Consider the following 23,980-nt stretch of genomic DNA (forward strand, 5'->3'; position numbering starts at 1 on the left):
CCCAAGTGAAAATACCAGCTCAAATCAAAGACCCACCCCTTACTTCATTATAAAAAACTATTATATAAAACATTACCAGAAATATAAATCATTATAAACAATACATGTCAACACCACATCCAAGACCACTGTTTAAAGTGTTTCCAGTAGAGTTAGCATTCAGTTTTAGTGGAATAGTTTTCTCCTACCTTTGTACAGCATTGTTCTGTAGTCTTTTCCTTCCCAATAGCTTATATTTACCCTGGTAAAAACATTGTACTTCTCTGGGTACTGAATTTCAAACAATACTCCTGTTTCTGGAGATGGTTTGTAATCATAGATAGAAACATTGCTCACAGGAAGGGGTTCTAAAGGATATACAAACAAAAGGAAAAGAAAGGAGGAAAGAAACAGATTAATAGGCAAACTGAGTTCATCACACATATACATCATTAATGAAATAAATGATTTTGCTAGGTATGGCACAGCCCTCTTAAAGCTACCTCAGGGTTTCACAGAGGTCCGGGGAAAAGCTACTCGGGATGTTGTCAAAGCCAATATTTCTGTGTCCACCTTCCCCCCAAAGTAATTTATGTTCTTGACACTTAAGCTTTAAGAGAAAAATTGCTGTATTTCCCATAAAAAAAAGGTTGACATATAGCATTTATTATTTAGAGCACTCACAGTCATCACCTCAGAAAGATTTTCATCTTTAATACTTGCCAATCATGTAAAAGTGCTGAGAGAAAAACAACAAAACACTTGAAATTGCTTGTGACTTTGGCATAAATGTAAGCTTTTAAGATTAACTGAGAAACTTATCAGTGTAATGGCCAAAGGAAGCTGCATGAAGGAAGATTTTCTATTTTATCTACACATTCCTTTATTTCATGGCTAGTTATACAGTCTCCATTCTTACTGTGTGAGAGGGCCACCATCTTCAACGTATTTATCCACATCAAACTTCTATAAAATATAGCAGAACCATGACCATTATTTAATAGATGAAGAACTGAGGTGCAGAGAAGTAAAATGGTTTACTGGAGGACACAGGGAAAGCCTGTGCACAGAAAGGAGGTGAGGCACTGCTTTGAACTCTGAGCCAGGTAGGCTACAAAAAGTAAGTAAAACATCCCTGTGTCCTGTGATGTGGAATCTAGACCAGTGTAGCTCCACAAGCTAAGGAAAACCATGTCAATTCACTGCAGCTGGGAGTTTGGACTGTTGCTAAAAATAAGAGAGTCACAGTTTTATTCATCCTTCTTTAGCCACCAAAAGAAAAAAACCCAAAACAAAACAAAACAAAAAAACCCAAACCAAAGCAAAACAAAAAAAACCACAACCCCCCCCCCAACCTTTTTTGCTTGATGGTCTCCTCAGCAAGAAAAAAATGATAGCAACCCAACTATGCATTGGTTAAGAAGGACAAGGAGATATCCAAAACAAGGTTATACCATTGGTTGAAATTTGTCACACTAACATATTTTAATAGAGATATTTAATGTAATTATGCCTACATCCTTGCAAAGATCAGCATGTTGATTTAGTTCTTGCACACTGTAGGGATCAGGCTGCAAAACTCAGGCTGTTATTAGCATGGCCTTGGAGAACCCATCTGAGTTCAAAGTTCTGTCCTGGAGAAAAACTACTAAAATATTTTTCCCCAAAGAGCATACAGTCATGATGGGTAAGAGAAAGAGCAGATGAAAGGGAAGATCAGTATCAGTATCAAAAGGGGAATTACCCCACAGAGGGTGGAACAGGTTAATCAAAGATAGAAAAGCAAGACTGTAATGTAAGAGAAAACTAAATCCCAATGACCAGCACAGTGTTTTCACTGCAGCATTAAGTTTCCAGTGTGATGAGAAGCAGAGAAGAAAAACAACTGGGAACGAAACCACAGATGCAAACAGAACCTCTCACCAAGTCTTAAGCAGTAAGTCGTGTTGTCACATTTAACTTTGTCAGAGCATGGGAATGCAATGGTGTGGGACTTTTAAACTGTTTCTCATGGCCAAGACACTTCATTAGCTTCATCCAGTATATATCAGTATATTTGTACATCACCCACTTACAAACAGAAAATCCCAATCTCACAGACACAAACAGGCACTTCAGTGATGGGATCTATGAAAACCCTGCTGACATTTCACGAGAGCCTAGAAATAAACAGGAGTAAAGCAGATCACAGGAAACAAAGCCTCTTCTTTCTTCCAAGACTCCTCCCATCGCTTATTCCAAAATAAATAGTGGATCTGACTATCCACACGACCAGAGGGTTCATATCACAGCTCACACAGCACATGACAGTAGTTTAAATGTCAGTAACCATCTCTGAACAGCACAACGTTTACACGCAGTCGTCTTTCATGTTAGTGGGTGTGCCCTGGGCTTTCTTCTGCTGTCTCACTCACATCTGAGGTCTTGTTTCCGAAAGAATTACTGAAACTCTCTTATGTCAGTGATTAAATTACCCCATTTATTCCTTCCTACAACAAATCAAATAAAGGATGGAAGCTATATTCATTTTTTAATCCAAATGATTTTTCCTCCTGATGCTTTGATTTAATTAACCAATAATTGAATTAAGTGGTAATCACCACAGACTCTCTTTTCGTGTTGTTATCTTCCACTCACTATCCTCTCCTTGCTCATGGCTGATGTTAGCAGAGTAGCATGAGTAATATAATGCAATTTAAAGATTCTACCATTATCTTACTTCCTTTGGCACCAAATCCTCACATCAAAAGCTATTTGCACGCTGTGAAATTAAAAGAACACTCAGCAGATAACCATCGTGTTCTGTTTTTCACTTACTAACTGCTCCTAGGGTTATTAAAATTAAAGAATATGTAAAATGTCACTCTTCACTATCTGTATTTATAATTAAAGAGTCTGGTCTTTTAAATTTTACATTTTCCAGTATTTAGGATCCAGCTTGTTACAGATTTCAGTAGTTCCCAAGAAATAACCTAAAGAAGGTGCAATTATAGAATCAGAGAAATACAATACTTAGGTCTTTATAAACACTCTGTACTACATTGAAGTCATATTACAGAAGGGACCTAGACCATTTCAGTGTCCCTCTAATAGCTTGTTTAGGGTACTTCTTCATGTACAATCTCTTTATTTTTAGACTTTCAGATTATATTTTTACACACACAGATAAGCTTGCAGGATCAAGACCTAAATTTGCCTTTTTTTTCTTAGTGTCTCAGAATCTGCTGCTCCTGTAGCAACTCCTTTCCCATTTCATCTGTTTATTGGAAATTCAGCTTCTCTGTTTCTCCAGGACCTTACAGCATTTTGCATTTAGTACATAACTTGCATTACACAAGAATCAAGGTAGCATAATAAATGCACCTAACATCTTCCTCAAATGCCTTGGAAAATTCTGGATGCTAAATCCTCCATTAATGCATTCAATTTGTGCCAGACACATCAATATTTGCAATTTGGGGAAGGGGAGGAGTGGCTGGGGGTTACATTAAAAATAAGCACTATATTTCAATCCTAATAAATTTGTTTGTAATATTTGTAGGTTGTGTCACTCTACAGATTAAATTAATGATTTATTATTGTTCTAGCTGAGATGCAAGCACTACATATGGGTAGCTGAAATGGGACTGAGATCAACTCTCTTGCTTCTCACACTCACACCCAGATTAATCACTATTTACCTCCATATTGTGACTTTTATAAAAAAGATGCCCCATTAATGGAGTGACCTAACTCCCACAGGAGTCCCCCTTATTCACATGAAGAAGTTGTGATTTATATAATTTTCTCCCCAGGATGACACTATTTATGTATCTATATGACCAGTGGGAATAAGTCACAGCCAGGGTAAAGCTTCCATTACGCTGTAAACTTTAGGATTGTTTTACCTCTTGCTGAAAGAAACCTCCTTTGAGGTTAAAAAGCTGTTTTTTTAATACTTTAGGAACATAATGTTCAAGTTATGATAGGTAGAAGAGATACCATGTGCTATTGCTTATGGAAGGGAACATAAGTGAAAATCTGAACAATGATGGTATATAGTGTAATTTCTACATGGCCACATAGGATGATAAATAAAAAGGTGATATAAAACTAAAAAATAATATTATCACAAGAGCAAAGGCATATCTATTTTTCTTGAACAGATTGAGGCCAGTCATTTAGATCATCCTTACAATGGAAATTACAGCAGGAAATCATATGGTTGCAGTTCTTTCTGTTTCTTTGACTGTGATAGAGAGGTTTTTTAACCTTAAAAAGAGGATAACATGATTTATTTGCTAGAGAATCCTGAGTATTAATGGACCTAGATGGTACTCTGAGTCACGTTTCAAAATTAGGGTTGCCACAGATAAGCAGCCTTTTAAAAGATGTTTCATGTCATCCTTTGAGGAAGGAAAAGCAACCAACCTCTGAAGCTCCCAGTTCAACAACTTTGATCCATTAACAAGCCAGAGGAAAGGATTCGACCTGCTGAATCACTTCCTGCAGCATCTGGCACAAGGACAACTGAGCATTAACTAAGTCTAATGCCAATCACTTGCTGAGAGCTGGAGATCAGAGTCCCAGGCAGCAGGCCTGTTGGTCTCTTGAGGAAAATATTTTTTGTAGAAGACACTGAGGCAGAACTCTCCCTAAAGGGAATATATTTTACAGTGATGTATGTAAGGAATCATCAGCTTTTGAAACAATGAGACATTTACCACTCAAACCTCCGAATCATCAGCTAAAATAAAAGTCAGGCAGAGCTGCTCTCAATTACCATCAGAGATCCTCAGATCTTGATTTCTCCAATTCCCAGTAGAGATACATTTTTCCTACAGCACACCATAGCTTTTCAATTGACTGCTTCCCCCATTCCTTCAAATCTACAAACTCTTTTGCCTTCACAACAAAAAGAAAAGTTGACTGTGAATTTAAAAAAAAAAAATTGAGGCTATATGAGTATGAGTCACCCTGGGAAGAATAAAACAGGGCTCCATAAAAAACAGAGGATGAGTGAGAATTTCAGTCACTTATTTCCCAGACATGTTCTTTATTTCTCTCATAAACTACTTTGAAATCAATCAGCAATAACGTGGAACTTTCCTTCAAATTTTGGAACACACTAAATGAATAAAAATTTTGGAGTTACTTCACTCTCCTTGAAAAGCCAAAGGTCCAAGAGAATAGGAAAGCAGGTTTGAAATAGTTGTGTTAGATACTAGAACTACTTCTAACACTGTCCAGACTGAAGACTGGAAAGAAAGTCACTTTGATAGGCACAATACAATTGCACTTATAGGAATCTGGACAGGACGGTTGTGATTCACATGACTATTCTCGTGAAAATCATCACAGGAACCTTTAAAAGGCAGTCAGGGTTTCAGGTTCTCTCCTGTAGGTAGGTGATAACAGTCAGTCTTACCCTGTTGACCATTGCAGTCACTCCATCACAGAAGACCAGGCACAATTTGCCCTTAGTGTCTTGGATCATGTCCTTGAGTGCATGTCATATATTCATGTAGGTATGGTAATATTTGAGGTTCCCATGTTAATTTGGGCCTTTTCTAAATTTATGTTTTGCTTGTCTCTTCAGGGCTTTCTCATGTTAATCAAAAGACCACAAACTATAGGGTTTCCTTGTTTAGGTCTCATAGTCCAGATTGTTGTAATGCAAAGGATATTTGTTGCAATACGTCTTATCAGAACCTGTCATGGGTTTACTTGTTCTAAAAGCCAAGTGGGGAATTCTTCTTTCCCCTGCATCACTGTGAAAGAAAGATGTTGAATGAGGGAGGGGGAGGGTGGTTTGGCTAGGGTGATTGACACACACAAAAGAACTAGCCAGTAGACTCACATTCCAAGCTGATGGTCCTCAAAAGACCTGGGGGGGACGGAGATGGTGAGGGTTTTTTTGTTCTCCCCTCAGGAAACTGCAGGCACTTCGCTTTTGCCCTGACTCAGGGAGGGTGTTTGTGTGAAGGGGTTCCAAAGTTCATTTTGGTTTCGGCCAGGTCATCTGGCTGCTTCTGGCCCCGGTTTGCTTTCATTTTCCAGTGCCCTGTTCTGCCCCCAGCCTGGACTTGCTCAGATTTCATGGGAGAGGCTTGGCCCTTCTGTGAAGGAACCTTTGGGGCAGCTGCCATGCTGGCAGTGGCTTGTGCCTGTCTACGAAGGGGGGGAAATCCCGGCCAGAGCCAGCCGCCGACAGTGTGAGGCTGTGGGAAAAGCCTTTCTTTTCCCCTTTTCCCCTTCTCCTTCTTGGTGAGGGGAGAGATCCCCATTTTCAGCTTCTCCCGCACACCGGGGCCCCACGCAGTGACCACCAGAGCCCAACAGTGCCTCCTGCTGACCGCAGTTAGAATTGCGCCAAAAGGCGGAAAGTACTGAACTGTTTTCTCTTTGTGGGGAACTTTGGGTGCAGGATTATTGTTTAGTTGGTTTTGTGTTCTCTTTTTGTTCTGCCAGTACACATATATCCTTTGACAAAGGGCTGTTATCTTTTTCTTTCTCCATACTTCCTCAGCTGGAGCCCCTTAATTTCGGATTTACAATCGCTTAAGAGAGAGGAGCTTGGTCTTCCTCATAACTCATCCTCCTTAGCAAAACACTTCAGTCTCATTGAACTGAGACAGAGCCCAAGGGTTTTGTCAGCTTGAGCACAGCCCACATCCTTGCATTGCTTCCTGACCTGAGACATAAGAAGGATGATATGAACAGAGAGTGTGCCTTCAGCTCTTAGATAGGAAACCAGTAACATGGAATTTGAGCACAAAATAGCACTTTTTCTTCTGATTCTGCAGCGAAGCTGTATTCAGCAAATTGGACTCAGTACTACTTACCTACAGAATTCTGTAAGGCCTTTGGCATGGTCTCACATGACATCCTTATCTCTAAACTGAAGAGATATGGATTTGAATGGTGGACTACTTGGTGGATAAGCAATTGGTTGGATAGACACTTCCAGAAAGCTGGAGGCCAGTGATGAGTGCTGTCCCTCAGGGCTCTGCCTTGGGACTGGAGCTCTTTTAAGACCTTTATCAATGACATAAGACAGTGAGATTGAGTCCACTGTCAGCAAGCCTGCAGCGACACAACAGAATGAAGGGATGCCCTCCAGACGGATCTGGACATGCTCTAGAAGTGGACCCATAAGAACTTTATGAAGTTCAACAAGTCCAAGTGCAAGATGCTTCACTTCAGTTGAGAGGCAATCCTAAACATGGCACCCTGGCTTGGATCAGAAATAGTGTTTCCAGCAGGACTAGGGTAGTGATCATGCTCCTGTACTCAGCACTGGTGAAGAGACATGGGCTAGTGGGGCAGTATTAGTTAATGGTTGAACTCGTTGATCTTAGAGGTCTTTTCCAACCTAAATGATACTATAATTCTATGTTATATGTATAGTTATATAACGTTATTTTATATTTTTGTATGTCCATATTTATGCACACATATATGTATTTACAGTTACACATATATATCTATATATGCACAGACATAATGTATAAATATATATTTCGTTAGCTTTTAAAAGCTTTTCTGGCCAGAAACCTTTAAGGGGTAATACAAGTCTTCTCTTACTCAAATGGAGTCTTCTCTTCAAAAGCTTCAACCTGTGAAGGGACATTTCTTGCCAATTTGCTTAGATGTAGCATACTGCTGAGAGATGTGAATAGGAGAAGGGAAATGTCATCAAGATATACCATCAGAAAGCAGAGGTCTTTCATGACTCTCACCGAATTTCTAAGTAGCCAGTGTCTTTGAAGGACCTTGGTCTCGTTTTGACCTGCTCAATTTGAATACACACTGCTCAGATCTGCAGCATATGGCCAAGTTGAAAGACTGCATTTCCCTGCACAGTTTCCTTTGCAGACATCAGAACATCCCAGAAAACTGTTGTGAAAATCCAAGTACAGCCTTGGGAATAACCACATTGGCATCACTGGCTATCCTGGTTGATTTATTCTGTACCAGTGCAATGAATGGGGCCAATCTGCCACTGGTAAAGCTCTCCTGATATCAATGAACTTAGAACAGGAATTAATTTGGTCATAGAAGTTAGCTGCAATGTGCCATTATTTCATGAGTAAGATATAGATGGAATAAATTAGTTCTATGTCTTTGCATGGTTAAAATAAAACAAGAATGCTAAACAGGCTGAGAGAGCATAAGGCATGAAATAAAATATGAAACTATCCTAATTACTGTCTGCCAAAAAAATCAAGTTAATTAGTAGTCATAAAATCATGTAAAACAGGCAGTGGACAATAACAATAAGAGGAAAATAAAACCCCAAGCCAACTATCGCCTCATGAATTTTTGTAGGAGAAGCCAGTGGTCACTACAGGAGTTTTAAGATCTCTTCTCAAAAGCTGAAAGGTACTGAAATGCCTTAAAAAATCCCACCCTGCCACACTGTCTTTTCATTCCAAATTTACTTTCATTGCTGTAGCCTTGTGCTCCAAAAGATGAACTGCCTTAGTAGCAGAGGCTGCTACATGAGAGCCAACACTCATCACTCTGCCCGACAGAAAATATTACGCAGGAGATTGGACCCTTTCCCTTCCGAAGCTCACAATTTACTTTTAATGCTCAGTAAAACATCCTTCAATGCTGCCTGCAGGAATGTGGTTTCTTTTCCATGAATCTGGTTGTCTTTCTGTTGAGACAAAACCAGAGAAACCCGTTGTTCCCTTTTTGTTACGTGGTTCCCCAAGCAGGGCTGGTTGACTGCCAAAATCATTGGTCCTTCAAAGGCGTGGGTGAGCAGCAGAGGCCACAGCAGGAAACCCCACGATGCTGCCAGCACACACCCACATAAGACAGGTGGTGAAAAGATGTGTGGGCTCCTTTCCATCAGGAAGGACACCATCAAGATGTGGAGGAGGGAGAGAGACAAGGGATATGCCCCTTGGAGCCATCAGCCTCACGCTTCTTCAGGAACACCTTGAGGAAATCCCTTCAACCAGAAATGGGAAGGCTGAGGCTGGCTTTGGTCGGCTTCCTTCTTCCCTCAGAGATTCCACAGAAGTGTGTATACCATCTGTCATCTTGGATCACACTTTCCCTGCTACCAGAGACCTTTCTGGGCTCTGGAAATGAAAGAGCAGAGCCCTGTTGCACAGCTGCAAATGCAGCATTCAAAACCCGCTAAAAATGCATACTGAGGCTCTTTTTTTTCAGTTGCATGTGACACTGGATGCTTCCATTATATTCTTTGAAGAAAACAAATGTAAAGTAGGAAATTGGATTAGAATTATTATTTTGTATGCAAGGTTACAGCAGTCAAAGAAGAGGACATTCAGGCTGCCTACAAACCCTGAAGTTGTTCACTATGCACAGCTGTTCTTGCACTTATGCCTTTAGACTTTCATTACCCAACAACATGATATTTTTCCCATGGTACTCTTCATGGTTGCCCTCATCACTGCACAACTTTAGCACACAAAGAAAGGCTGAAGAATATATAGATGATGTAAAATCTCGTTAGTCCTAAGTTTCAGGCACACTCAATAGCATATGAGTCTACTTTAATAGGCTTTGAATGCTATCACAGCAGATGATGTTTCCTCACTGAAAAAACAACAGAGGTACAAAAAATCATAATCATTCCTCACCTGTAAACCAACTAAAACCACCCATAGATTCCCAGGTGCCATTTAGCAACAACAACAACAACAAAAATCTGGAAATTGGTCTTGCTCCATCCAAATAATTTTTTGTCATTTTCCAGATGAAGAAATCATTTTATATTCTACAACTTGTTTTCACGTTGGCACATGCAAACAGTTCTGGAGCAATCTCGGAGCCAGAAACACAGCTGGAATCACACAGAAAATCTGTGCTGCTCTGCATGATGACAGAGCAAACAAAATCCCACATCTCCCCCATGAACAATGTACCTGGAGGTAGTAAGAGACAAACTACTACTACTACATTTTGGTGACTTTTAGTACTGCTTCAACATATTAGCAATCAAAGAACATTGTTATAGCATTTAAAACAGAATAAACTTCACCATGTAACAGGAGTGCTTTACATTGAAATGTCAGTCAACACTTTTCATGCCTTGTACTAGATTTTTACAACTCCTGGTTCGAAGAATTTAGGATGAAAATCTGAAAAGGAGGTTCATCCATCACACTATTTCAGCACGTTACGTCTCAGTGTTCAGGAACGGTCAGCCAGGGGAAACCTACAGGCATTCCTTTCTTCTTGCCCAGATCTTGTGAATTTTCACTCAAACCTTCTCAAGATATCTTCCCTACTATTCTTACACAGGGATGCATCCTACACACAAGCAGGTCCTACTGAAAAAAACCCACAAACACACCCAACCTTCTCCATAAGAAGAACTGTTCTGGGGAACAACCCCCTTCCCCCAAAAAGACAAGAAACAGAAGAAAAAAAAGAGTAAGGTGTTACTTACTGGTTAACACAGTGATTGATCTTGCTGACTTGGAAACCATATTTGAGTTCACTACCAAGAGAGTTACTATGTAATACAGGCCATGGTATTTGGCATTAAAAACAACAGGGGCAGGTAAAGTGCTATTGAATTCTTCGAACTGGAAAAAGTAGTTCTTGGATTCTCCAGCTATCTTCACAACATATACAGAGGACGAGCTCACCACATCAGATGCTTCCAGGGAGACAATGATACAATTGTCTTCTCGGACAGTAACTTGGAAAGGTTCTGCATTCTGTAAGACAAGAATAAAGAGTCTGCTGAAGTAAAATAAATTATTTTGCTTTCACACATTTCCCATAAGATCATAAGATACTCATATTATATTTGCAATAAAGTTGCATTTTGTATTCCCTGAGAGAGTTTACATAAAATCCTAGCAATTATTTCAGACTACAATTCACAGTCAGCCACATAGTTCACAGGCACTTGATTATCAGGCCAGTCTCTCTGCAGCACAGGTTGGATTCTGTCCCGTGCTTTCTGATGCTCTGGATACTTCATTCCTTACATCCCGAGGAACAAAGCCCCTGTCATTCTTTCCTGACAGAAGGTGAAGTGGAGCAGAAGAAGGATGAAACTGAAAAGAGTGTCAGGGCAAGAGGATTTCCAATAAAGTCTCAAAGTCATTTAAATCCTGAAAAACATATTATTAAACCAAGACTCCTTTATCTTGCAGAAACGGGATCATATATTCCTCAATGCAATATATTCTGAAAGCCTACAACTGCAGAATAATTCTTGGCACTGACTAAGCTTTTCCAATTATGCCCATTCCAGCAAGTACCAGATGATAAGCAGCTCTCAGCACTATGTCCGTAGTTTTGGCTGACATTTTTCACTTCCTAAGCTACAGTATTTCATTTTCAATATTTCTTTTATTAGTAGTAGAGAGAAAGGAGCAATTTAACCTTGTTTCCATGTATCATGAGCATGTTAAGTCACTGACAGCTAAAAAACCTTTCCTTTTTATTAATTTCAAACCAGCTATCAGGAGAAGTACTTGTTTCAAAATAGATTCACGGTAACTAATGAGAAGGAAAAGCTGAAGCTTACATTAAGAGTTGCTTCTTTGTTTATTAGACTACACCGCTCCTTAGAATTTTTTTAACCCCCATGAAAACTGTAATATCTGATATTTTCAGTTCCCAACTCTACAGTATCTCTTTCTCCTTCATCTTCACAGGTTGAGCTCTCAGGGTAGGGTGGGAACCCATGGCTAGGTTGCAACTTATTCAGTCAAGTTCTTTCTGTACCAAAAAGCTCAATACTTCCTTCAGAGATTAATTCTAGCAGCCTGGCTACCTCCTACCTTATTGTATTTTTGTTTAGTGGGGATTCTTCCAGGAGAATAATCTTTCTGGAATTTATGCTGCAGGAGCCAGGATCCCTATTTTGAAATCACACCTAAGGTGTTGCCAACTCCTGGCATTCAAAAAAAACAAACCCCAGCAACAACAACAACAACAAAACTCCCACCAAGAACAAAGCATTTGTTCTAGGAGTGTAGGATTTTAAACAACAGTAGTTCATCTTTTCACATATTTATGCTGTTATCATTGGGCTTTGACATTTGCAGTGTACCTAAGGCAATATCATCCTACAGGCAAAACTATAGAGTTGAGAAAAAGGACCTAAGCAAACCCACTCATCTGATCCAACATGAGGACAAGGCAACAAGTCTGGCCCAAATAGGAAAACTTCTCTAAACAGCTTCAACCCTTCGATTACAAACAGAGGCAATGCAACTTTAACTCCTGATTTGAGGTGTACTTTGATTAGTCTTTTTAAAAACTACTTTTAAGTTGTTAAAATTCTATAAGCCAATGCTATCAACGGAAGAATATTTTGGTGCAGAAGCCTGGGTAGTAGTTGATAGATGGCAGAGCGATTGCTCCAAGAGGTTTACAGGGTAAGGCTACAATTATGTAAAAGCTTCCATGTGTTCTCCTTAGCCTCACCTGAATTCAACAGCCTGACCCTTGAGCAGATCAAAACACCACAGATCAAGTGGTTGTATTTTGCCTAAAATCCCAGTCTAGCATTTCAATTCACACAGATTCAAACATGTTTAGATCTGGTCAAAAACAAGCAGAGATTCTCTTATCCTCCCTCCTCCCCATTTTCTGTGCACTGAGAAAATGTGGAATGAATCTCACTTCAGCCCTCCTGATGTGGGAAGACAGCAAAAGAAAGCCCCACACGAACTGGCTTATCAGAAGCATGTGTGTCATTGTATCACAGAAACCAAGGTTGTCTTTGAAGACCAACCAAGGATTCAGCAAGGTTATTTCTACATATTAAGCTTGAAGTGCATGTATAATCCCCATAGAAGTCTGTGGGTTTTGACCTTCCACAGACTTGCATTTGAATGATTCTCTAAAGGAAAAAGAATGCTGTTATCTCTAAAATTACTCTGGCCTTCCCTTGGCCTTGCCACTGAACCACATGGTCCTAACTCAATGTGCCTACCTGGTTGTGAAGAGACAGCCAAAAGTGCCAAACAAAATTTATATGTGCAGCAAACAGTTCAAAGCAAGTTCCTTGTAGTTGGTTGTATTATAAATCATTTGTGATGTTAATCGAGTACAGCTGGAAATTAGGCATATAATTGCGGAGTCATAGACATTCCTAAGATACAATTTGATGATTTCAGAGAGGGCTCATATGGGTTGTGATTTTATTCTTTGATTCATCCATGGGTATTGTATTACCCACGTTGAAGACTGTGGTTCCATTTTTTTCCCCTCTCAATGTTTTTGTGAATCCACAGCAAATATCATTGAACAACTGATTCACTAACCTTCTTGAACAGTCCTCACACAATTGGCACAGAATGCCTCTGCTAGCTAAATAAAACCTCTCAGACAAACGCTGTGGTTACCTACGACAACATCTGACTGGGGTAAATAACTTCTTCTGAGTCCCTTATGACCTTAAGCATGTGGGGACTGTGAAATAACTTCCCTTCTCCATGTCCAGATGCTCTTGAACCACTGCTGCCATGATATACAGGCATTTTTTAAGTGACATCTCTTTAGTAGCTGCGTGCCTCGTCCATCCCATGCCTGTGCCCACCAGCATAATGAATCCCTCTCTTGAGTGGTACCTTTTCAGTGATTATTTGTCCCTCTTCCACATCACTGTGTGCTCACGGGGTTTTAAACTGCTGCATGCATGGGACACATGGTTTGTGGGAGGCATCTGTTGCTTATTATCCATAGGCTCTTGAAAGAGCTCTTATCAATTAATTTTATCTCTAAGGTTTGGATTATAGAATGAAGTGGCAGATAAGGGATGGATAAAAAGACCTGACAATCAACGTGTCATAAGATGAAATCTCCTTTGGGATTTGAATTTGACTTTGGCAGCGTTTTAAAAGAACAGACCATTCTGGTCATCCTGTTTTCCACGTTGTACAAGGTGAGGGCTACCAGACAGAACTGGGCTGGTGATTTTGAAAGGAAGGCTAGGAAAAAACCTGAGCATTTTTCCTAAGCACCGCTGGAAGTGACAAACGTGCCCCACTTAACTGGATTGTAAAGCCAGTGTGTCTTAAGACTGACAGCATCAGTATGGTAAATACACATTTCATTACTTCTGGTCAGCTACCTCCAGGATTTAATTTGCTGGTGTCACAGCTTGAGCGGCTGTTTCATGCCTGTGGGGAAATTTGGCAGGGCTTGTGCATTCAGAACCAAATGATTAGCTCCTACTTCCTTCCTAGTTTATTATTACAAGCTCGTGCCATGATAAAGTACTTAGAAACTGAAAAAGAAGGGGGGGAGTAAATCCCACAATGTGATGCCTGTTCACAGTAATTTTCAGCTCAGGGATGAGTCATGCTAGTGGAATTTCCAGCCAATAACCAGGTCCCAATTAAAAAAAAAAAAAGGAAAGGGAGGTAAGGAGATATACAACATGTGAAATAAACAATATTCAAAGAGTAATAGGAAAATAAATGGTGTGCAGCAGAGCTCAGGGTTCTCTTTTCAGAAGTCTATATCCTCAGTTCATTTCCTTTTAACAGAATGAGGAAGACCTCAAAGTTGCAAAACTACTAATTTTAAGTACCCTAGCTTTTGAATGTCTCACTCTGAAATACATTGTGCCAGAACCCAATTACCAGAAGTGCAAGTAGTTACATGTTGTGCTGTCTTTAGGAGGAGCTGTGAATGCTCATCAGCTCTGTAAAATTAAAGTACTGGTGACTGCATCACGTTGTATAATGCTAAACAAGTGGAACTAAAATCCTGAACAAATCTGACTTTTGTCAGCTTTTACAGAGTAAATCCTGCAGTATCACAGTGTTTTCAAAGTGGGCATCTGAAATCCCCAAAGCTATGAGGATCTACTTCTTCGGCACCATTATAATCACCTGCTGTATAATGCTGGACAAAAATAACATCAATGCAATTACTACAAGAAAATATTGAACACTATGTCCAGATCTCTTGGATGTGTTGGAAATACTGGTCATTTTGTGAGTGATTCTGCTACACTCATATATTTTCTTCTGGTGGCCAATAATGTTAATTTCGTTCTAAATCAAATGATGATTCATTCTCACCACGATTCACCTTACTTGATTTTAGGTACTTAAATGGAATGACTAAGAGACAGGATGACCTTTTCAGGCAGAGTACCTGTGGATTCATCTGAGATTGGAATGACTTTTGAAAGTGCACTGAAAGCCGAAGGGACTGTGGCCCCAGCCTGGCAAAATTCCTGCAGTCCTCTATCACTGGCTGCAGCGAGTCCAAGCCTTACAACAAAGATGGATTTCACGATCTTGGCCTCTGCTCTAGTCTTGCAGAGGTACCTCCACAGAAATTACCTAAGAAATAAATAGCATTGCAAACCAGGTCTCTTTGGAATTGCTAACTATCATGCTTAGATCCTACAGTTTAGGCAAAAACATCCTTACAGAATTTAGGGAGTACATCCTAAGCTTTCCACATGTTGCAGTGAATTCTGGAGCAGTCATAGACTTGAGTGCCAACTCCCAGAAGAAAGGATTGTTTGAAATGGTCTTCAAGAGTCTGAACAAAGATGTTACAGCCTTGTAACAAAAAATGTAAAGACTTTTTGAAAATAAGGGTATTTATTTCTGGGGCTTTTGTTTTTATCTACACATCTCCACAGGTTGTGCAGAGAATGTCCCTTAATAAATAGTCTTTAGAAGAAATACTACATGGGAGAAATGCAAACCCAGATATTCAAGATTTTCCATGCAAAAAAAGAATATTTTAACAAGAGAAAAGATAGCAAAAGCAGCAGTTCTCAATAATTCATGATTTGTGATTCAGGTTAACACATCAATTCTGGCATTCTGCTCTATGAATAGTGTCCTCAGCACTGTTGCTATTCTCGGTCTCAAGAAGCCAGTAATAACAATCTGCTGGTCATATTTTATAAATGAGCTTCAACATTTCATTGCTCTGAGGAACAGTTTTAAAGGGACAGGTATTTTTCCCATTTCTGCCCACAAATGCAGAATATGCAAACATCATTATGGTAGGTACAGTCCACCATGTTTTGCTGTCATTCTGAAGTTAATAGTCTGAAAGGAAATATTTTTTCACACAATCAACTGGTACTACAATAGCATTAAGTAAATTCCAGAATGTTGATTTCAGTAAGGCTGATATCTTTTATGTATCACATTACTAACACGTCCAACATGTAATAAATTATTGCTAAAGATATACTTCTATCCCATCTTTCTAGTGCAAACTGGAGAGGACAAAGCCCAAGCACAGACATTCAGAGACAGTGATGCTGAAAAAGTTTAAAACTAGATTAGAACTTTACAGATGGCATTTCTCCCTATTATTGATTCTGACTACACATGTACACCCCAAATACAACACTAATTCACACCCAGGCAGATATAGTTTGGTTTCTCTCCACTCTAGATTTTTATCTTCTCCCTAGTACTAAAATTATATCAGAAAGGATAATTCTGCTGAAGAAATATATGAATTTGGTTCCCTTACCTCATTTCAGACCTTTACAGAGCCTCTGCAATTAAATATTAGCCATCCCTTGTGGATGTACTCAAAAACACGCCAGTTAAACCACATGCTTTAATTAAAATGCATCTTCCCTCTTGAGCCTGTGTGTGAATAACAGAAAAAAAAAAGGGCACAGAAAACACATCACATTGCCTCATCAATTCCCTTAACTCTACCAAACTGTCCCTTTTCCAGTCAACACTTGTTCTCTGTCTTTGAGAGAAGAGCAAGAGCAAATTTCTGCCTGAACAAACGTAAAATGATCAGAGTTGTACATATGCCAGGTGGGAGGATGAAGTTGTGTTAGGTGGTTCCTCTGTTAAATCCCAAAAAGAACAAGTTAGGGAGAATGGAAAAGAAAAAATTACTTCACATATATGTTATCCTAAGAATATACACATTCTCCATCAGTTGGGAGGAAGTGCTTTCACAGCACAGCATCTACAGGTCAAAACACACATAGCAACATTTCAGTCTGCTCTCCATCATAGAGAAAAGGATGAACAGGTCACCTCATGCTAAGGCTGAAGGAGAAGGCAGAGTGAATGAGTTAATTAATTAATCAATCAGTTAATTAATGTAGATTTTGAATAATTTGAAATATTAACAAGAAGTCTCTCTTTCCGTGGTGTGAAGCAATCTCTGAGGTGTCTTACATTCCAAAGCGTCCCATAGGAGATGAAAAGGAACACTGGAAAAGATGTGTTTTGTGGATGATGAAGAACAAATTCATTCATGCTGTTTAGTGCTTCAGCTCCAAAATTGTGGATTCACCTCTGCAGATAATGAAAGTCTGTAATATAAGCCTCTGATGTTGAAACAGCTTCTGAACAACTACTGATGCTGAAAGGTGACATTAGAAAGTCATATAGAAAATTTCTGATGTTCAGCAGAACATGAAGACTGATGTTGCATCATGAGAAAACTGTGACCATGACCTATTCCATCACTGTTGTGCAGCTGAGAGGAACTGGACTGGACTGGTGTCAGCTGAACTTCATCTTACATGCTCTGGCAGAGAGTATGGGAGTAGAAACCGAGCCTTGTGAGTACTAACAGAAGAGAAAATGCCTTAATTTTGAATTGATAGGGTGTATATAAACCCTCTTATGTACACAAGCAAACTAGTTCTTAAAGGTAGAATGCAATGTTTTGCCATTTGCATTATCTACAAAGACCAGAGTTGGAAGGAAGTTCTCCCCTGGAGAAAATGGAGACTAAGGTGGAAGAGAAAAAGACTTTATGTTCTCTTTCCATGTCAATCTATAATAAGAGAACAGATTAGACAAAATGAGTTTACTCTTTGACAGGGGCTATTCCAGAATCCTAACTCCTTGTTCCGTATCTGCAGCTGATTTTAATGGGAATTAGGTACCAAAGTGCTCCCAAGTATTTCCAAAATTCTGAGACTACTAGAGAGGTTTTGAAATTTGAAATCAGAATCCATTGATAGAAAAAAAAAATTCTGTTCCAAATCTGATTTTGTGACACAAAGAATTCAGAAGCAGATGTGGGGTACGCTGTGTCCCCATCTAAGCTGCTGACTTCACTCTGGTCTCCCTGTCACCTTAAACAACCAGTCTGCCTTATTGTAACTCATTTTTCTATCAGTCCCTGCCCCTTAATCAGCCAGAAAAAAAGCTCCAAACACTTGCCACTTTCTTCAAGGGTCAGAGGAGTCATGACATGGTCAGGAAAACAGAAGTCTAAATCTAGATCACCAGTTTTCATATTCTATGCTCAAAAATACTTATTATCTTTCTGCCCCAAGCCATAACTATAATGTGGGTATGGCTATCCCTGAAAGACTGCTTACTCAGGTTCAAGTGCAAGTTTGCTTTCAGATCCAAGTGGAATCTGATGTTCTGTACTTCGATTACTCTGGTGTTCACGTGTTCTCTAGATTGGCAAGAGCTGACAAGACAACCTGCTGAGATTTTCTCTTGTTATTTATACATAGTTCCTGCAGATGAATGGGTTTTTTTCTTAATTAAGTATTTGCTGTGCAGGTTGGGGGAGGGGGTGTTGGTGGTTGTTTTTCTTGGTGGGTTTAGTTTTTTGCTTTTTCCCGACCTGTGCTCAAGAAGAGGCAAGCAGCCAGTGCCATTTCCCTGATTACTAGAGAGATGTAATTCTCTGTACAGCACAGGCCAATTGCAAATCCACACAGAACATTTCAGTTGTGGTTACAGCTTGATTTTCAATTCATTTCTAGCGTGGTTTTAGGCTCAGTTCAGCCATATGTACAGATCTAATAAATTCAGAGCCACATAAGAATGCTCTGTCACACGTGCTGCTCAGAAGTCATAAACACCACCAAACTCCAACACTGCAGAAACTCATAACTTGTCACTGCCACCTTCCCCTGCAGGGATAACTCCAGCAGGATTTATTTGGCCCTAGTGTATCAAGCACCTGGTTTTTAGCAAAGGAAGGAAGCGAATGAGAGGAGTGAATACAAAGAGCTTAGTAAATGGGTTGGGATTCTCAGCTGTTAGAAAGTCTTTTCAAATGTGACACTGCCACCCCACCTGCCCAAAAGAAGAGACCAGCCAGGGGAGAAGGACTGCTGCTGCCTATGAGAGGGATGACAGCCCAGGTTACTGGGTGTTATATACCTTTCATGAAATACATAATTCTGCTACAATGTCCTCTCCTAGCAGCTTAATGGCTTCAACTCACTAAGCTGAATCTTCTGCAACAGTGTTTACCAGACCAGGAAAATAATAACTCCTTCTACTTCAACTCTAATACACAGTCACCACATTTACATTTCATGGGACCCACTTGTGTGCTGTCACAAGAACTTGCTTAAATATTCTGCTTCTGTGAGTTTAACTAAGAGACTAAACATGCTGTTGCCTTCAGAGTGAGGACACCTTAATGGCACATTGGTCAGAACATTTATGCTGAGACTTCTGTACTTGGTGTAGAATTAATCTGCCTCCATTTTATCAAAATAAAAATTGTGCATATCATCTAGGCTCCTTCTGTACTCTCTAGGGAGAGATGGATCTGAAGAATTTGATTTATCCACTTAACCTTAAACAAACTGCCTTCTGCAGATGCTTTTCTCTCTCTGTGCAACTTCCATTTAAACTCCATTAAGAGTCAGATGAGACCAGAAACATCAGCTGTGTATGGTACGACGGCAGCTGCAACTCAGAGTTGTAAAGCCATTTTGATGTCTTATGGCTCCTAATCTTTTTTGTATAAATTGATATTATAAAGTTCAAATTTTGTTTACCTATTCTCTTTTCTCAGCAGTCTAAAAGTACGTGATGGCCATGACTGAGCAAGACAAATAACCTTTAGCACACAAAGCGTTCTACTCAGCAAAAGATGTAAGCATGTCCATAAATTTTTTGCCTATGTGACAGTGGCAGGCCCTGCATACAAAGAATCAATCAGGAGGTCAAGGTCTCTTTTCTGGACTTGCCAAAGAGTAATAAACCCCTGAAACTTCCTTCTAATTTGTTTTGCGTCTTTTATGGAGTGAGGTTGCCAAAAAAGTCACTCGAAGGATAGTAAAATCTTGGTTCACTGGGTGATGCTGAGACCACTGTTCTGCGGGTCCAGTGCTCTCTTAAAAGAAATTATTACTCCCTGGTGTGGTCATGTGGTTTTTAAACTTGGCAGTTATTCAGTGGCCAAGAAGGATGCAGACAAATGGTTAGAAATACATTCATCAGCTTAATATCTTTGGCTGAGGTAGCTCAGTTATAATAGTATGGAGAGCATACAGATTAAACTTCTATCTGGTTTGGCAGCTACATACCCTGTGAACACAGAATTTAAAGTATTAAACCTTAGCCAATAGTTTTCTCTTATATATTTCTCTTTTAATACCTGACAGAGCTTTTCCCCAGGCATGACAATGGCTAGCCAGGCAAGAGAAGGCTTAATAAACTGAGAGATGAAATCAGCTGAGAAAAGGCTGTGTGGAAATCTTCAATGGGAAGCCTGTTCCCTATGGTAGAATTGACTGTAAAACAAAAATATATAATTTTAGAACAATGTTACCTCATTTTAACTCAGGATTCTAAACCTTTACAATCTCTTCTAAAATGGATGAATTTATAAACAGCATGACCTTAAATGAGTCAACATGACCTTTCCCAGACATACCCCACAGTAAATATTTACTGAGCTTTATTTCATAGGCATTAATTCATTGGTAACACAAAAAGCTTTCAGGACACTAGATAATGCAGTATATAATACTATCATTGTAACATTTAAAAATATGCATAGCTTAGAAGTGACAGTGATTTTCTTTCTTACTTAACTTCTAGATATGGGTTCACCATGTATTTGTTTATGTCATTGTTCTTCCATTTTATGAAGTATTTTTGTCACCAATAAAAGGGAAGTGTGAAGATGAAGGATGATGACACAGATTTCCTTTGGGCTTTTATTTAATTCACAGCAAGTGGTGCTTCCATACGTGAACACTGGTCATTCTGCATTATACTAATCCAGGCAAAAAATAGTCTAGTTGTCTGACTGCCACTTGCAGGTCTTAGTATGGTCATTTCTCAATAACTGCAATGTTATTTATAATATTTTATAAATATATAAAATATAAACAAAAATTATAAATATATTTATATAAATAATGTATAAATATACATGTGAATAAATATATTAAAAATATATAAATAGATCTCTCTTATCTCATCAATTCCTGCACTCAAAATTCAAGCAATAAATTCATTGCCTAAGCTCTTACCCAACTTATTGACTGAATCAAAGCTTTTTCTCGTGATCCTCCTATGAGCATACCAAAATACGTGTGGTTCTTCTTCCACAAATGGGATGATGAAAAGTCACTAGAATCAGTTTTGTAAATGTATACAGATGTCTTAGATATAGATAGTATCTACAAAATCATTAGAAAAAGCAGAGTTGGGCACGAATATATTTTTTTGTAAGGCAAGTGTGCCCCTTTAAATCTCTCCACCTTCAGAGCATGGTCCCTTATGTACATCTACAGACACAACCTACCCATCAGAATAAGATGCAAGAACATGCACACTGGCAGTGGTGGGCCCCAGTGGTAACAGAAGCTGTTTCATCTCCAAGCAAATGAGTGGTTTCTCTTAGTTATTTATAGCTTTTTAAAATTTTAATTACACTGCTTACTTATTCTTTACCAGGTCCTTACTGACATCACTGAGTTTTCTCTCCTTTGCCATTCCAGTGTGCTCATACAGCAATGAAAATTCTTTATCTTCAGTATCAGTCCACAATGTTGTTTCTAAGCCCAGGTTTACTCCCAGTGTAATTTTTGCCACCTAACTCAGGTACCAGGAGAGTCAATGGACAGAAGTACACTCCTGACCCAACTGTTTCCCATCAGACTTTAGAAATTTAAAGCAGCAGAGGAGGAGGAAGGTTTGGTATTTCATCAGGGTTCTTTTTGTGGCTGACAACAGATTATATTAAATATTTTAACTCCAGGCACATTTTCATAATGCAAGAAGTAGGGAGACCACACAGAAGAAAGCTGTAGGTCACTGATGCCATGGAGTTTTCTGTCCATTCCCCAGATTTTAGAGGAGAAACTCATCACCCAACAGCACCATGAGCTCCCTACAACTCACAGCACCAAAAGTTATTTGCAAGCAACAGCTTCTCCACAGCTTAATGAGACACCAGCAGTAAGAGACTGGGTGCACACCCTGAGTTCACTTCAAGCACCAGGTAAAAATGACTGGCTTAAATCACCCCAAAGATTTGGGTCATAAACACAATCAGTTATTACAGCTCAGTCTGCAAACAAAAGATGTATTTATCTCTGGTAACAAAATTAGCTGTGCTTTTCTTATCTCTGCTGCTGCAAATACATCTCCTAGTCTGTGTGTGAACATTCATGCTTGCACATTTATGAATAAACTATAATCAATTGACAGTATTCCTCTTCCTCATCTTATTAGCCCTGTGAGCTCTTCATTCAGTTCTCACACTTTGCATACTAAAAAGACAGAAAAACATCAATGTCCTTATAAAGTTGCACACAAGTGCAGAATGTCTACATAAACAAGAACATTAAACCCAAAGACCAGAAACCATAGTCTAAAAAGCAGGAATGTCTTAGTACTGGCCACAGTAAGAACAGAAGCAGGGGAAATCTTGGATTTTTTCCCCCATTTTTCTCTACTTGAAAGCAGGGAAAAAAAAGACACGCATGACTGATGGTAATGGAAGACCTATTTGTGTCCAATTCACCGGAGAAACAGTACAAGGACATATCATCCTTGTGAAATAATTTGTCCTGTATTCCTTGAGCCAGATGAAAGTCCTATTATGTACAAAACAACATGTGCAGATGAATACAGATTTGGGAGATCTATTATTCTCTCAGTACACTGCCTTGGTGTAACTTGTCTTCACCTCTGTCATAAAAAAAGGTTTCTCTCTGAGTGTCTCATATTGTCATAACGTGTGACATTTTTGACCAACCAAGAATAGGATTGAAAGTGCACAGCAGCACTGAGGGGTCATTCATGAGTGGGGCTCTTGCTGTGAAAGAAAACTGATGCATGCTCCTGAAACATGGCACAATTAGCAAGTGTGAAATCAAAAAAAAATCACACCACACCAGTTGTTAGCAAGGCAAACAGAGCAAAACTAAAATGAAAGAGCTACATCTTTATAGTCCTGGGCAGCTTTGCAATTCAGACATCTTTACAAGTAGATAACAGTTTCTTTCTCTAAGATGAGCTCTGTGCCTCATACTGATGTATTTGAAAATTCTCCTCTTCACACTGCTATGATCTACAATGTACTGTTATCTCAGACTGTCACCCCGTTACTCCCCTAACCTGACAAGAAGTTTGTGGAGGAAAAGAAGATATTTGAGATCTGAAGAAAGATTCAAGACCGTACCTGTGTCACTTAAGTTGTGACCAGTGTCACAAAGTTTTCTCTTGAAGTGCTAAGGGAAAAAAAAGCACAGCACACTGGAGCCTCTTCGGCCCATGAGCTATTCTGTTACCTGTAAGTTTTAAGGGCTTATAGAGCAACTCATTCTTCCATATGGAATTAAATAATTACAAAAGGAAAAAACTGTACTTCCTACAAGAACGAGGTACCACTCTTGGTTGAAATCTGCTACGATCACATTACAAATAATTCCAAACACACAAAACCACGTCTCTGCCAGAAAAAAGCAGCTGCCACCTGCACAGGGTAAAGCAGAGGTTGGAAAGTAAAGACCATGCTGTTGTATTAAGCTGTCCTAGAAAAGCCAGTAGCTATCATTCAGATGCAGGTCAGAAAAATGCAGTCACCCAACATGGCATGAATACAGCTTGAAATCAAATGCCTACAGCTATCATCACCTGATACAGTACAGTCTGATCACTGTAGATGTGAGGATGGAAACAAAGCCACCTTTTCCATTCAAACATGAATCCAGTCAGTTCTCCTCAGGTTCCAGTTTGCCAGGTTAATGGCAAGATCATCCCTCCTTCTTTCACACCAGGGAAGCTGGGATCTCAACACGAGGTCTCAGGATCATGCCATC

General features: G+C 39.4%; 1 protein-coding gene across 2 annotated transcripts in view; it reads right to left on the bottom strand.

Moving 5' to 3' along the window:
* The window catches only part of PTPRO (protein tyrosine phosphatase receptor type O), a 153,563-nt gene that overhangs the window by 56,451 nt on the left and 73,132 nt on the right, over positions 1-23,980 (bottom strand). For both annotated transcript variants that reach the window (XM_051784419.1, XM_051784418.1), the window contains exons 2-3: positions 10,394-10,667; positions 189-347 (exon numbers count right to left, since the gene is read on the bottom strand). In XM_051784419.1, coding sequence (XP_051640379.1) covers positions 189-347; positions 10,394-10,667 — 433 coding nt within the window. The remainder of the gene's footprint in view (positions 1-188; positions 348-10,393; positions 10,668-23,980) is intronic.

This window comes from Manacus candei, unplaced genomic scaffold (assembly GCF_025592945.1).
Source record: "Manacus candei isolate 608988 ecotype Guabito, Panama unplaced genomic scaffold, ASM2559294v1 h1tg000018l, whole genome shotgun sequence".
In the NCBI taxonomy this organism is placed as follows: Eukaryota; Metazoa; Chordata; class Aves; order Passeriformes; family Pipridae; genus Manacus; species Manacus candei.